Raw genomic sequence first — 17,120 nt, forward strand, 5'->3', positions numbered from 1 at the left:
GAGCATAGACTTGAGAGTTCCTAAATGGGCTCTCTACTCTGTTTCACTGGTCTATTTTTCTGTTTTTATGCCAGTACCATGCTGTCTTGGTGATCACAGCTTTGTTGTAAAGCTTGAAATCAGGTAACGTGATGCCCCCAGTTTTGTTTTTCTTTTTCAACATTTCCTTAGCAATTCGGGGTCTTTTCTAATGCTATACAAATTTTGGGATTATTTGCTCCAGCTCTTTGAAAAATACCAGTGGAATTTTGATCAGAATGGCATTAAAAGTATAGATTGCTCTAGGCATTATAGACATTTCAACAATAATTATTCTTCCGATCCAAGAGCATGGAATGGTCTTCCATCTTTTTGTGTCTTCTTCAATTTCTTTCATGAGTGTTTTTTAGTTCCTCGAGTAAAGATCCTTTACTTCTTTGGTTAGGTTTATTCCCAGGTATCCTATCGTTCTTGGTGCTATAGTAAATGAAATCAATTCTCTAATTTCCCTTTCTGTATTTTCATTGTTAGTGTATAAGAAAGCAACTGATTTCTGTACATTGACTCTGTATCCTGGCATATTACTGAATTACTGTATGAGTCCTAGTAGTTTGGGGGTAGAGTCTTTTGGGTTTTCCATATGAAGTATCATTTCATCTGCGACGAGAGAGTTTGACTTATTCACTGCCAATTTGGATACCTTTTATTTCTCTTTGTTGTCTGATTGCTGTTGCTAGGACCTCTAATACTATGTTGAACAAGAGTGGTGAAAGTGCACATCATGGTAATGTTCCTGATCTTAAGGGGAAGGCTGTGAGCTTTTTCCCATTGAAGATGAATTTGCTGTTTTTCACAGAAAGATCTTATGAAGTTCAGGAATATTCCCTCTATCTCTATACTTTGAAGCGTTTTAATCAGGAACAGATGCTTGATTTTGTCAAATGTTTTTTTCTGCATCCATTGAGAGGACCATGTGGTTATTCTCTCTTTTCTTATTGATTTGTTCTATCACATTGATTGATTTGCGAATGTTGAACCATTCTTGTAGCCCAGGGATGAATCCCACCTGGCCATGGTGGATAATCTTAATGTGCTGTTGGATCCTATTTGCTTGGATATTGTTGAGAATCTTAGAAGCCATATTTATTAGTGATATTGGTCTGAAATTCTCTTCTTTGCTGGGTCTTTACCTGGTTTGGGGATCAGGATAATGCTGGCTACATAAAAAGAATCTGGAAGTATTCCTTCTGCTTCAAATTTTTCTAAACAGCTTCGGGAGAATAGGTGATATTTTTTCTTTGAAAGTTTGGTAGAATTCCCCAGGGAATCCATCAGGTCCTGGGCTCTTGTTTTTTGGGAGGTTTTTGATCACTGCTTCAATCTTGTTATTAGATATTGGCCTATTCCGGTTTCCAATTTCTTCCTGGTTCAATTTTTGGAGTTCATAGTTTTCCAGGAATACATCCATTTCATCTAGGTTGCTTAACTTACTGGCATATAACTGTTGAGAATAACTTCTGATTCCTGTCTCCATTTCCTTGGTGTTAGTTATGATCTCCCAATTTTTATTCACAATTTATTAATTTGGGCCTTCTCTCTTTTCTTTTGGATTAGGGTGGCCAATGGCCAATTTATCTTATTGATTCTTTAATAAAACCAGCTTCTAGTTTCATCGATATGTTCTACTGTATCACTATTTTCTATCTAATTATCTCTGCTCTAATCGTGATTATTTCTCTTCTTGTCTGTGGAGTTCGTTTAATTTGTTATTGATTCTCCAGTTCTTTAAGATGTAGAGACAGCTGGTGTGTTCTGGATTTTTTCTTTTTGTTGAGGGAGGCGTGGATGGCTATGTATTTCCCCTTAGTACTGCCTTTGCTGTATCAGTTTTGGACCAAAGTGTCTTCATTCTCATTGGTTTCCATTAATTGTTTAAATTCTTCTATGATCTCCTGGTTGATCCAACCATTCTTAAGCAAGGTGATCTTTAGCTTACACGTGTTTGAATTCCTTTCAGGCTTTTCCTTGTGATTGAGATCCAGTTTCAAAGCATTGTGATCTGAGAATATGCAGGGACTAATCTCAGTCTTTTGGTATTGGTTGAACCCTTTTTGTGACCTGCTATGTGGTCTATTCTGGAGAAGGTTCCATGTGCATTTGAGAAGCATGATTAGTCTGTTGTTTTAGGGTGGAATGTTCTGTATATATCTATGAGGTCCATCTGGTCCAATATGTAATTCAATGCTATTGTTTATTGAATTTCTGCTTGGATGATCTGTCTATTTCTGAGAGAGATGTGTTAAGATCTCCTACTATTAATATATTCATATCAATATTACACTTTATCTTGATTAACAGTTTTCTCATATAATTTGCTGCTCCCCTATTAGCATAGATATTTACAACTGTTAGATCATCTTGGTGGATCGTCCCTTTAAGAATGATGTAGTGTCATTCTGTATCTCTGACTACACTCTTTAGTTTAAAATCTAACTTTTCTGATATGATAATCACTACCCTGGTCTTTTGAGGCCCATTGGCTTGATAGTTACTTCTCCATACTCTCGCTTTCAGTCTGGTTGTATCCTTAGGTTTGAAATGAGTCTTTTGTAGACAACGTATGGATGGGTCCTGTTGTTTTATCCAATAGGCAACCCGTGCCATTTTATGGGTGCATGTAGGCCATTTACATTGAGAGTGATTATTGAGAGATACTTTTTATTGACATTGTATTACCTTTGAAGTCTTTCTGTAGATTTTCTCCATATTTTTGTTCAATGATATTCTTAGGAGTTTTCCTCTAGTATAGAAATCCCCTTAATATTTCTTGTAGTGTCAGCTTGGTGGTAGCATACTCTTTTAGGCCTTGCCAGTCTTGGAAACTCATTATCTCCCCATCTATTTTGAATGTCAATCTTGCTGACATGATAAAGTATTCATGGCTGCATGTTCTTCTCATATAGTGCCCTGAATATATCTTGCCAGCCCTTTCTGGCTTGCCAGGTTTCTGTAGACAGGTCTCACATTATTCTGATGGGCTTTCCTCTGTACGTAAGGAGCTTCTTTGTCCTAGCTGCTTTCAGGAGAGCCTGTTGACAATTATGATTCGTCATTCTTACTATGAGGTGTCTTGAGGACTTTCAAGATTCTATAATCTTTGGTGGGGGGAGACTGTTCTACCTCTAGTACACAAACACTGGTTCCATTTGCAAAATTGGGAAGACTTTCATAGAGAATTTGTCTCACAATATCTTCCATATATATATATATATATATATATATATATATATATATATATGAATATGAAAGATAAAATAAAAGAGAAGATTCAGCCCAAATGTGCCCCAAGGTAAGATTTATGAAGTATACAAACAGAAGGACTGATAAAAGTAGATGACAAGAGAAAAGAAAACTATATATATATATGCAAAAAAAAAAGAACTTTGTCAAAAAGAACCCCAAGTATAAGATTTATATACTACCAGGACAAACACAAATACACAGAAACACTGGTGGAAGAAAAAGATGGGAAAGTAGTTACAAATTCTCAGTGTGGGCAAGGAAGGTTGTTTTGATTCTCCCAGGATGTATCTTGATATCTTTGTTAAAGGACTGAACGTTCCTAAGATAAAGGGGGATTAAAAATTGGTTTACCTAAAGGGGTAGTATTGATTTGGGAAAGTGGATTACCTTGAAGTTTAACTCTATATTAATATTAAAAAATAAAAATAAATAAACTAAAATGAAATTATAAGCAAATTTAAAAATAGAACAGCAAAAGAAAAACATATAAAAAAGTTCAGGTTGAGAGGTTATTATAAAATTTGATGTACTGGACATCTCACTGTGATCGTAAATAGGCTTAAAAGTATTGAGCCAGAATAGTGTGAATGAATTAAAAATAAAAGTTGTATCTATGAAGTAGTGGTGGTTGTTCTCTTGTATTTTTTCTTTTCCAGTTGGCTTTCTGGGGGAGGGCCTGCCGCCTGGGTTTTCAGGCAGTGTTTCCTGAGTTAAGTCCTCCTGGCCCCCCTTAAGAGGGTGGGCTCTCAGAAAACTGATTTTTCAGGGTCTTGTTCCCTAGAGGTTTTCGCTTTGTTTCTTCACTTGTTTTCTCTCACTTTGAACAGCTTTTGATGGTTTTTAGAGGTTTAGAGGAAATCAAACTGCACTCACACCTCCCTCTCAGAGAGAAGTCTCAGTCTGTTCCCCTCTGGGTGCCCCATAACACATAAATTCCCCCTTGGCTCCCGGCAGAGTACGTTCCCAGTCGAGGTCCTTGGGGATACAGGAACTCCTGCTTGCACCGAAAACCAAGACAGTGGTGGCTGTGGGGCAGCTCCAGACCACCAGAGAGGTCACAAACAGCAATAGCACTCTGAGATTTTCCTGTTGGCCCAGGCTTGGAGTGCTCAAACTTTCCAGGTCTTAGAGCACTGGGTTGGGGTCTCCACCCACCTCTTTCAGGGGATGGTGTGGGGCTTGACTCAGACTCATAGCACTTTGTGGCACGTGTATGGAGAGTGCAAAAAGGCTGTGGTTCTGATGGATGTCAAGGCTTCCAGCCCCTCATGGGAGCCACCACCCAGGTGCTCTCAGGTGTGCTCATGGCTCAGGGACCAAGACTTGGTTTCTTCCCCGCACTCTCTCTGGCTCAGAGCCAGGGGTTGTTCTTTGGTCTGGGGACTTAAGCCCCTGTCCCTAACCACCCCAATTCCCACAATTTCCCCCCAGATCCCTTGCTTTTTTTGAGTGCTTTCAACCAGACTCCAAGTTAATGCTGGTCCCCAGTCACAGGGCACACTAATATTGGTGTATTACATTCCAATGGGTTGCGTCTGGTGGTTCCCTCCCCCTTTGGTTTATCTTCCAATATCAGTCCAATGTTCCCACTCTGCTTTACCTGCCCACTGGCGTCTTCTGTCCCATTAGTGATCCAGATGTGTATAATTCTAATCTCAGGCTGATTTCATGGGTGATCAGAGTTCTTTGGTAGATAATCAGCTCTCTTCAGGGGTACAGGTTGAAATGGCACCTCCTCCTTGTTCTCTGCTATCTTTTCCCATCCTGTGATTTATGATAACATATCTCATTCTTGAGACGAGAACACAGAGATGTTTTAGGTGAGAGGGCTTAGGATATTAGGTCATGAAGGACATGGGATAGAGCACTGTGCATTGGTAACAGAAGGGGATCACATCAAAGTCCTTCATCAGTAAAGGGCTCAATGGTTGTGATAAATGACTGGCCTTCAGGGATGGTGTGCAGTGCAATGGTGCCCCTTATCCTGACCCTGGAGAGACCGCAAAGATGTGTTCCATCAAAACAAAGGGGCAGAGGAAGAGACATGGACTGAAGGTCCCTTTGGATAAAAGTCTCCCAACTCACCATGATAATTTGCAAGACTTGAAGAACTTTGGGAAGAGCTGTTGGGCAAATGGGGACACTTTGGAGCACAAGATAGGAAAATGCATAGCACAGTGCAAAATAACTTTAGATTAATGAAATTAGACACGGTTTAAAGTCTCTTTAATGATATTCTTATATGTGTACAATGACTCTGCTTCTGTCCAAGGCGTGGGCAGGACCATGAGGCAAGTTTGGGAAAGCGATGGGATGGAGATTCATGTGATTACTGGACTCTAGTAGCCCAGGCTGGCTTCTAGGAAGTGGGGCCCTTTGTGCTGTATTCACATCCTTGGAGTGGGATATCCCCAACAACTGCACTCATTTTGAACCAGCAATGGACTCTGTTGGCAATGTGGGGCATCTTCTTGTCCTTCAAGGAGGTAGAGCAGGGGATCTCATCATTCAGCTCCTGCCCCATCTTCTTTGTAGAGCTCTGTAAAGACAGTGCCCAGAAGCCAGGCAGGAGGCATCAGAGCCCTGTCTGGATGTCTTTGCTTCTCTTCAGACCAAGGGCACTCCATTCCAGACACACCACACCTCAGTATGCACACACCTCCATCAAGGAGATAAATGTGCCACAGCTTCAGGATCTTGGATGGGCTCTGGAACAGGTAAGAGACACTTCAGGAATCCTCTTTCCACCCTGTCCACAATGACGTGGGTGTGAACAAGAAGGGATTGCCAGGGTATCCACTGTCCTCAACCTACTATAGCCCATGGTTGGGAAGCCCCACAAATTCCTCTTTCCCTAAAACTCAAGAGGAAGGGATGGAGCTGCCCTTGGATGGCTCATAAAGGTGGGAATTGCCTAGTCTGCTCAATATTACGTACCTTATGGCACCTCTTGCCATATGCCCTGAGGCGTTGTCATCCGCATTTTGGACCAATGTCTGCAGCATGTGAAAAAGCCATTTCCCTGGGGTTTCTGAAAACAAGAGCCCTGGAAAGTAGGGAAGCATCCAGAGAATATCTTTCTGTATCAGATTTCTCTAGCCAAGTACCCCTGATATGGACTACACAGGAATGTGGGTGCCTAGTTGCAGGGGTTCCAAGTTCTGTTGGGGTCTATGGTCAAAGAAGTGACATCACAGCCTGGGATCCCGTACCCCAGTCTGTTCCGTTTTGACACCTATGGAAACAGTGCTGTGGTTTGCCATCTCCTCATCCATTTTCTGCATGCAAGGCAACATCTGTACATAGTGACATCAACACACCCCTCTCCACAGGGCCCCAGGGAAGACCGGGGTGCAGCAAGGGCCCCAGCTTGGAAACACATCTGGTTTAAGACACAACTCTCTATTCTTACCTGTTTTTGACACTAGATAAGCCTTTGTGTCTGACAGGGATTGTCTTCTCTGGAAAATACAGATGATTCTAGCATATCCTTCTACCAGATATCCACAGGCATAGGTTGGATAATATCTATGATGTTAGAGTTGTGGGTCACATGTAGGAAATACCTCCAACCAAATTTCCTTCCTCATATCAACGTCTTTGAATCTGCTCCTAGTCACATCGCACCCACAGTCCCGACTGGTTTGTGTGGCTTTGTGTGTACATGCACACTTGTTCCTGTGTGCACACATGTTTTCATCAGTGCTGACATGCTAGAGTCCCAGAAGATGATAGCCCCACCTACAATCGGTGAATAATAGCTTCACAAGATCTTAGACTTCTAATTTTCAATGGAAACCCTAAAGAAGGGATTGGAGCCTTGGCCCTTTATAGTCAGAATGGACCCTTACCCTTAGAGACTGCCTGTCGTGGGATGCAAGCCATCATCTCCTTTCCAAAATTTGTGATGTAGATAGGGGTCAATTCAGTGGGTTGCCATAACCTGGGGTCCCTCTCAGACAAGAACATTGGGAGATGTCTTTTCTAGGATACCAATTATCACCCTCAGCCTAATACCATTTCCATGTCTATAACCACATCCTTCTAGACAACCTTTTCGAGAGCCTCAGTGAAATTCTATGTGGAATTCTAAATTCTACCAGGACCCCACATTTGAGTGTACTCAAAGAGCTGGATTCATGCCTGGTAAGCCTTCCTACCAGTCTGATTTTGGGCAAGGCACGGACCCTGCAGGGATAATCACCTTCTCCCTTCAGGGGCACCACTGGTTCCCCAACTCCTCTGTATACATCCTTGTGTAACCCTCTCCCCTGAATGTGGTCTGGATATAGTGATTCAATTCTGTTCTAAGGAATATGGGAACATGACCCAAAGTCTTTGCTGAGATTTGGATATAAAAGCTCATTGCCCAACCCCATGTTGACTCTGACCCATGTTCTCTATCAGATCTTCAGACTGGGGTACAAGCCCCTAGGTTGAACCATGACACATACATATGCTTGTGGCCTAGCACTGTGCGTCAAACAACAGACAGAAAACTCAGGTTTTTGAGATGGGCTGTATCTGGTCCATGCCCTTAAGTGATCTCACGTTCTCAGTGAAGCAGGTTATACCTGTTTGTTGTCAACAGCCACAACCTAATGAGAGACTCTAGAAGGAGCCCTCAGCTAAGCACTGCTGGATTCCTGATCCCCTGAGACCGAGAGACAGTGTTTGTGGTTTCAGCCACTGAGTGTGTGGAAATGAGGTCACACAGCACTGGGAGAAGGGCACTGATACTGTCGAACTGACGCTGGCCTGGGACCTCCTATGCTCCCTCTCTGCTCTCTTCCTCAGCTTCCTCTGGCCACCCTGGCCTCCTTTCTAACCTCCACTCTGGGAACATCGAATTCTGACTCCAGTCATCTGCTCCATGGTGTCCTCTGCCAGGCTGAATACACACAGGGCTACCATAGGAATTCTCAATGTCATATCAGGATAGCCTTGTCATACCCCTTACCTGGTGAAGCTCAGGACTTAGATGTAGTCCCCTGCTCTTTTCCTATGGAGCAATTGCTCTTTTCAATATCACTTTTGTTTCTTGTTTGTCCATCTTCTCCTCTAGACCCTGAGCTCATAGAAGGAAAGCCTGGTTGACTGATAAGCACCGGTACCATCTCAGTGTGCAGCGCCCAGTGGCTGAATGAACAGGAGACAGCATCTATCCAAATACCAAGCAGCTCCATTGCTTGAGCCTCATCAATTTTAGTAATCTGTAAATTCTTTAGTTTGGTTTTGGTTTTTTAGTTAACTCTGCCTGATCTGGGGCTCAATTTCATAACCCAGAGATCAAGTATACTACTGACTGAGGAAGCCAGGTACCTCTTTGGTCATTTTTAAAGGTTTTTAGCTGATAACTCTTGAAGCTAACTTGGTGATTTCAACATGTTGTCGGTATACTACATTATGTTTAATTACCAAGTGACTCCCCAAATTTTTGAAGCATGTCACCACAGATTTTCCCCCATGACAGTGCTGAGGGGATCTTCATATTATGAGACTGAAATGCTTTATGTGGTCTTTCAGGAATGCAGAGGCCCTCCACAATGGGCGTTTTCACGCCCTGGTTTGTCATGTACATCTGATGCCATCAGCATAAGAGTAAAGATGACAAAGAAATACACAAAGGAGAGTGTTCTCAGCCAGGTCTTGAAGGCCTAATTGTACACTTTTGGGCTCAATCTTTTATTTATTTTTTCAGGGTTTTATTTCTTTATAAGAAGGTAAAGAGGGATTGGGAGGGAGACAAACCATAAGTGACTCTTAATCTCACAAAACAAACTGAGGGTTGCTGGGGGGAGGGGGTTTGGGAGAAGGGGGTGGGATTATGGACATTGGGGAGGGTATGTGCTTTGGTGAGTGCTGTGAAGTGTGTAAACCTGGTGATTCACAGACCTGTACCCCTGGGGATAAAAATATATGTTTATAAAAAATAAAAAATAAAAATAAAAAAAAAAAGAAGGTAAAGAGCACAAGCAGGTGAGGAGGGGCAGAGGGCAGAGAACCAGCGAGATGCTGAGGTGAGGAGGACCGGGTGTGGCTGACCAGTGGAGGAAACAGCTTAGGCTACACAGAGCAAGTTTCCATCAACTGGTATTCCAGGTGTAGTGATTACTCTCAGATCCCTGTGACTATGACCTGGCATCAGGGGAGACCTTCCAGGGATTGCTTCATGGACTCAGAGAACATTGAGTGGTGGGAAATTTTTCCTTTACTTAGGAGAGACATGAAAAGTCAATCTTGGTGATGATAATTTCTCTTCTTGGACCTACAACACCAGCCCACGAAGTAGATCCTGAACCACCTCAAGAGCAACCTCTAGCTTTCACTGTGGTGCCTGCAGCAGCTTCAGAGTTTAATTGGCATGAGTGGGAACATCTTCCTGAAGGAGTCTACTGCAACGTTTTTATTGACAATGAAGAGTTTGATTGAGACACATAGGAGTTGACTACGCTGGGGGACATTTATGGCTTAAAACTGTTCAAGTGGTGAAGTGGGGTGGAATCCCAGATATGACAGCATGACCTCATGATCCCAGGGGTAGAAGGTGAACAGCTGGGGCCTGGATGCTTCAGAGTTCCCAGACGTCACTTAGAGAAAAATGGCTGAAAAACACAAAGCTAGGTCCTGGATTTCTGCTCTGTCTTGCCCTATACCCCAAATCACAGCATGACTGGGTGTCCACTTTCCTGAGAGGGGTCCAGAAAAAAACAGAAGCATGGCAAGACCTCCAACACCCTGGAGGTATGGTGTGTGTATGTGCCACAGGAATCCATAGAAATTGGAATTGGCATCAGCTGGGTGGCTCAGTTGTTTATGTAACTGCCTTCAGCTCAGGTCATCATCCCAGACCCCCTGGATCAGGTCCCCCATCAGGTGCCCAGCACCATGGGGAGTCTGCTTATCTCTCTGACCTTCTCCCATCTCATTCTCTCTCCCACTCTCACTCTAACATAAACAGATAGAATCTTTAAAAAAATAAAATTGGGGTTAGAACTCAGTCACATGACTGACATAAAAATGCCTTGTCAATGACAGCATGAACACAGAGTTCTGACAGAAACTGAGGAGTTAAGACTGGTGGATTTTTTTCCCTGTGATGGCTCACTGCAGATCTGGGGTGCATATTATCAGCTCCTAAGTAGAAATCAGGGTGCAGTGATATTAATCTCACCCATTTGTGCTGCATGCCTTCAGTGAGTAATATAGCACCACATACTAGAATCCAGACCTGCTTACCCAGAGGCCTGTCTCTGCTGCTTAGGAGAGCTGCATTTGCACCAGTTCAAGTCCACTTGAGGATCAGGGCAAGAGATCCCTTCCCTAGAAGACCAGCATGAACAATTCACTCCTTTCAAGTTTAATGATAATAGAAGCCTGGAAAGCTTCAGAGCTAAGGGAAAACACTAAGTATTCTTTGTATATTAATTTTTAGCTTTTTATTTATTTTTTTCAGGTTTTTATTATTCTTCATCTCTTTTCAAATAATTTTTGTTAGAGGGAGAGTGTGTGTTGGGGGGCCTGTTGGGCAGAGACAGAGAATCTTCAAGCAGATTCCTATTGAGCATAGAGTCCAACTCTGGGCAGGATCCCAGGGTCCAAAAGAAAAATACCTGAGCTGAAACTCAACAACTGGTCCACCTACACTCCCCTCCAAGAGTAGCTTCAAATGAGAGGAAATTAAAATTATATCAATCCTAAATATGTAAGAATAAACAGGAAGAGTAGGAGAAGGACGAGAGACAAGAACAAGAGCAGAGGAAGAGTAGTCAAGAAGTACTATGAATTTTACTAAGGTGTGACATGTGACAAGATTAGAAAGAATGAAATAACTGTATCAGTAGTATCATTGGGGTATGACCAAATGTGTTTTGGTCCTAGAGCCACCGGCACATTCTTAGGTCTTCCTGGACACCAAGCATCATTGTGACCCATCAGACTGAGAACCTACGTCAACTCAAATCACGTGGAACTTCGAACCAGAGTCAGCGCATCAAGCCTGACCTATTCCTCGGCTGCAATGGTAGGGCAAGGTGGCCTTTCAGGCATCCATTCAGAGAGCTCTGCTGTTGAATCTTTCCATATGGGGGAACAAGAAGCTCTCTAACCAGACTTTCCCTGTCCAACAGAAGGAAATACTGTTGTTTGGAGCATCTCACAAGCTCCAGCTTGGGAAACCCTCCAAGGCTTCTTGAAGCCACCACACCATTCATTGACCATCATGGATACAAACTCCAGCGTGAGCAGACATCTGACACTCGTCCTTACTCAGGTGCTTGAGATCTCAAAACAGTCACTGTACATTGGAACTGCCATTCACTTGGCACTGAACTTAACCGTAGTTTGTGTTTTCAGGATACCGTCACAACACTCCTCGCCTGCAAGCTCAAGATATTGGGAATTCTGGAGCCACAATGCAGCCTTATGCCTTCCCACCAGAAAGAAGTGCCCTATGGGTGTGCCCAGAATCCCCACATGAAGATCCACCTGCAGAGCTCTCAACAGCACCCCAACATCATAGGCCTCCCTGTGCACGAATACTCTGCCTGACACAGCCTGAGGCCCCACCTCCTGTCAGCACCCAGAAGTGAACCCCATATCCTGCAGGTGGGAACTGCCTTGGTCCGAGGCCGTCATCTCAAACCAACCTGGGTATTCAGGTATCTGTCCACAGAATGTAGCTCAAGTTCCTGCCCATGGGGGAACCTAAGAACAAAAGAGTACTCATTCTTCCCCATCCTAGAAAAATAGGATGTTCAATTGGTTGTGCTAACCTCAGAGTGGGAGCCAGCTGCATGGCCCATGAGACCATGCCCACACAAGAAGGGCAGATGGCACAAACAGGCACTGTGATTCTCAGCCAGAGACCCCTTTCAAACAAGCCCCCTTGGGAGCATGACTAGGAGCTCACAGAGTGGGCTTCTCATGCCCCTAGGCCCAAATCCTAACCCTTGGTGGGGTTATCCAGGCTCCCAGACCCAGAACCTGCCTTTGCATACCCTGTTTGGGCAGGACCCCTGAGACAGAAAACAGCACTCTTCCCTACCCCCAGAAAGACACCAAAGTCTTGGGAACCGGGCAGAATCCCCAGATAGGAAGAATCTCCCATGGACCCATGAGGCATCCATTCCATGGCCATTGGAGATACTCAGTACAGACAGAAAACCTGTGCTACTGTCTCCCAGCTGCCCGAATTTCAAACCAGCGGGGCTGACAACAGGGTCTGCAAATATGGCCTGCCATTACCTCGACCCCAAACCTTACCCAAGATTGGGTCTGAAGACTTTCGTCCCAAAGCCCTGAACCACATGACTGCCAGGATGGGGCTGCCAGAACCACACTGCATCACTGGGCCTCCTCTCCCGAGGAAAATCTGCCCATCTCAGTTGCCCAAACCCTCCAGATAAGGAGAAACCTGCAAGTCCCCTGAGCCCACCCTAATTTCATAAGCCACTCTGGAAAAAAATGCACAAACTGACACACCCTCAGCACTTACCTCCAGGAAGACACACAGGTCCATGGTCCTGAGTCTGAAGACTGAACCGGCCATGCCCCTAGGACCTCATCAGAACCCTAGTTTAGATTTTCAGGCCTCTGTCCCCAGAGGCCTGCTCTGGAAAACCAACATATACTCCAACATGTGGTTCCTGAACCATACAACAGAACCCCTCCTCTCCCGAGGAGGAAACCTGGCTCTTGGTAACAGTGTCAAAGTCTCTGCTTAGGAGAATAGTGCATGGCCCCACAGCCACTGCCACATTCTAAGGTCTCCCTGGACACCAAAGCAACATCGTGACCCATCAGACTGAGAACCTCTGTCAACCCAGATCACGTGGAGCTTCCTCCCCAGAGCCAGTGGATCAAGCCTTTCCCATTCCTTGGCTCTGATGGTAATGCGAGGTGGGCTTTCCAGGCCTCCACTGAGAGAGCTATGCTATTGAATATTTCCATATGGGGGAATCTGGAGCCTTATAATCGGACTTTGCCTGTCTCACTGAAGGACACCTTGCTGTTTGGATCAGCTCACAAACTCCAGCTTGGGAAAGCCTCCAAGGATTCTTGAGGCGACCCCATCATTCCTCGGCCATCATGGATACAAATTCCAGCTTGAGCAGACATATGACCCTCGCCCTTACACAGGTGCTGGAGATCTCGAAACAGCCACGGTTTCGTATATTGGAACTTCCACGCACTCGGACCTGAACTTAAGCTTAGCTGGTGTTTTCAAATGTCCATCCTCACACTCCATGCCTGCAAGCCCTCAATATTGGGAATTCTCCAGCCTCAACACAGCCTTCTGCCTGCTCACCAGAAAGAAGAAGTGCCCTATGGGTCTGGATAGAAGACCCACATGAGGATCTACGTGCACAGCCCTCAACAGCACTCCAAAATCATAGGCCGCCCTGTGTACTAATGACCTATGTGACACAGCCCGAGCCCCGAACTCCTGTCAGCCATCTGGGTTGCGGGCCCCATATCCTGCAGGTGGGAAATGATTTGGCCCAAGGGGATCATCTCAACCAACCTGGGTGTTCAGGTCATGTATCCAGAACATAGCTCAAATTCCTTCCCATGGGGGAACCTGAAGCACAAAAGAGTATGCTTCTTTCCCCCTGGCAGGACAACTGGATATTGAGATGGTTGTCCAACCCTCAGAGTGGGAGGCAGCTGCATGGCGCATGAGACCACACCCACTCAGGAGGGGCAACTAGGCACAAACAGGCATTGTGACTCTCAGCCTAAGACCCCTTTAAAACAAGCTCCCGAGGTGGTTGGAGCAGGAGCCCACAGAGTGGGCCTTTCATGCCCCTAGGCCCGAATCCTAACCCTTGTTTGGGTGAGGCAGCACCCAGACCCAGAACCTGTCTCTGAAAACCCTGTTTGGGCGGGACCCCTGAGACGGAAAATAGCATGCTTCCTTTCCCCCAGAAAGACACCAAACTCTTGGGAGCAGGGAATAATCCCCAGACAGGAAGCATCTCCCATGGACCCATGAGTCCACCCGTCCATTCTGTGGCCATCCTAGACATACAATTAAGACAGAAAAGCCTGTGCTACTGCCTCCCAGCCGCACAAATTTCAAAACCCAAGGAGTCGACCTCAGGGTGTGCAGATGTGGGCTGCCATCACCACGTCCATAACCCTGACCCAATTCTGGGTCTTAAGCACTGCTGTAGAATCGTTCCATATGGAGGATCCTGGAGCCCTCTAACCAGACTTCTGTTTTCTCACAGAAGAGCACCTTGTTGTTTGGAGCACCTCACAAGCTCCAGCTTGGGAAAACCTCCAAGGATTCTTGAGGCCACCCCACCATTTGTTGGATCATGCATACAAACTCCAGTGTGAGCAGACATCTGACATTTGCCCTTTCTCAGGTGCTGGAGATCTCGAAACAGCCACAGCACATTGGAACTGCCATGCATTTGGCACTGAACTCATCGGGAGCTAGTGTTTTCAGACTTCCGTCCTCACACTCCTCGCCTGCAAGACCTCCTTATTGGGAATTCAGGATACACAACATAGCCTTCTGCCTGCCCACCAGAAAGAAATGCCCTATAGATTTGCCCTGAAACCCCACATAAGGATTCAACTGAATGTCCTCATTGGCACCCCAGTATCATGGGCCACCATGTGCACTAATGATCTGTGTGACACAGCCCTAGCCCCGACCTCCAGTCAGCCACCCACATAGCAGGCACTATATCCTGCAGGTGGGACCTGCCTTGGCCCAAGGCCGTCATCTTAACCAACCTGGAATTCAGGTACCTGTCCCCAGAGAGTAGCTCAAATTCCTGCCAATGTGGGAAGCTGAAGCACAAAAAAGTGTGCCTCTCTCCCCATGCCAGGAAAACAGGCTGTTAATATGGCTGTCCAACCCTCAGAGTGGGAGCCAGCTGCATGGCGCTTGAGACCATGACTACTCAGGAGGGGCAACTGGGCACAAACAGGCATTGTGACCCTCAACCTGAGACCCCTTTCTAATATGCCCCCATGGGAGCATGAGTAGGAGCCCACAGAGTGGGCCTGTCATGCCTATAGCCCAAATCCTAAACCTTTCTGGGGTTATCCAGGTGCCCGGACCCAGAACCAGTCTCTGGAATCGCTGTTTGGCCAGGACTCCTGAGACAGAAAACAGCACACTTCCCTTACCCCAGAAATACACCAAACTCTTGGAAGCCAGGCAGAATCCCCAGATAGGAAGCATCTCCCAAGGACCCATGAGGCCAACCATCCATTCCATGGCCATCAAAGACACACAATCTAGATAGAAAATCCTGTGCTACTGCCTCCCACCCACCCAAATTTCAAAACCCGAGGAGCTGACCTCAGCGTCTGCAGATATGGCTTGCCATCACCTCGCCCCTAACGTTACCTTACCCGAGTTTGGGACTGAAGACTTCTTTCCCAAAGCCCTGACACAAAAGCCCTATAGGAAGGGGCCTCCAGAATCACATTTCATCACTGGGCATGCACTCTCGAGGAAAATGTGCCTGTCTCAGTTGAACAAACTCTCCAGATTAGGAGAAACATACAAACACCCCTGAGCCCACACCAATTTCGTAGGCCGCTCTGGAAAAAAATGCGCAGTCTCACACATCCTCAGCACATACCTAAGGGAAGACACGCAGGTCAATGTCTCTGAGTCCGAAGATTAAACCTGACATGTCCCTAGGACATCATTGGATTCCCTGGCTTAGGTTTTCAGGCCTGTATCCCCGAGGCCTGTTCTCAAAAACCAACATATGATCTAACATGTGGTCCCTGAGCCATACAACAGAAAACCCATTGTCCCGAGAAGGAAACCTGGTTCTTGGGAACTTGGTCCAATCCTCAGTGTAAGAGAATCCTGCATGTGCCCAGAGCCACTGCCACATTCTAAGGTCTCCCTGGACACCAAGCAGCATTGTGAACCATGAGACTGAGAACCTCTGTCAACCCAAATCACTTGGAACTTCGAACCACAGCCTTTGGATCAAGCCTGCCATGTTTCACGGCTGCAATGGTAAAGCGAGTAGGGCTTTTCAGGCATCCATTCAGAGAGCACTAATGTTGAATCTTTTCATATGGGCAAACGGGGAGCTCTGTAACTGGACTTCCCTTGTCTCGCAGAGGGCACCTTGCTGTTTGAAGCAGCTCACAAGCTCCAGCTTGGAAAAGCCCACAAGGATTCTTGAGGCCACCCTGCCATTTGTTGGATCATGCATACAAACTCCAGCGTGAGCAGACATCTGACACTCATCCTTTCTCAGGTGCTGGAGATCTCGAAACAGCTACTGCACATTGGAACTGCCATTCGCTCAGCACTAAACTTATCCGAAGTTAGTGTTTTCAGACTTCCGTCCTCACACTCCTCGCCTGAATGCCCTCCATATTGGGAATTATGGAGCCAAAACGCAGCTTTCTGCCTGCCCACTAGAAAGATGAAGTGTCCTATGGGTTTGCCCTGAAACCCCACATGAGGATCCACCTGCACAGCCCTCATTGGCACCCAAATATCCTGGACCTCCCTGTGCACTAATGATCTGTGTGACACAGCCCGAGCCCCGATCTCCTGTCAGCCACCCAGATAGCAGGCCCCATATCCTGCAGGTGGGAACTGCTTTGGCCCGAGGCCATCATCTCAACCAAGCTGGGTATTAAAGTCATGTCCCCAGAATGAAGCTCAAATTCCTGTCCAGGGGGGAGCCTAAAGCACAAAAGAATATGCCTCCTTCCCCAAGCAAGAAAACTGGATGTTGAGATGGTTGTCCAACCCTCAGAGTGGGAGCCAGCTGCATGGCACAGGAGACCATGCCCACTCAGGAGGGGCAGCTGGGCAGAAACAGGCATTGTAACCC

The 17,120-nt window shown here is 45.7% G+C and overlaps 1 protein-coding gene across 1 annotated transcript in view; it reads left to right on the forward strand.

Moving 5' to 3' along the window:
• LOC132027667 (uncharacterized) overlaps positions 1 to 11,832 on the forward strand; it is a 73,447-nt gene extending 61,615 nt beyond the window's left edge. The window contains 2 exon segments of the mRNA XM_059416426.1: positions 5,894 to 5,999; positions 11,638 to 11,832. Of these exon segments, the coding sequence (XP_059272409.1) occupies positions 5,894 to 5,999; positions 11,638 to 11,832 (301 nt within the window).
• Positions 11,833 to 17,120: the final 5,288 nt, after the last annotated feature.

Source organism: Mustela nigripes, chromosome 12 (genome assembly GCF_022355385.1).
Source record: "Mustela nigripes isolate SB6536 chromosome 12, MUSNIG.SB6536, whole genome shotgun sequence".
NCBI lineage: Eukaryota > Metazoa > Chordata > Mammalia > Carnivora > Mustelidae > Mustela > Mustela nigripes.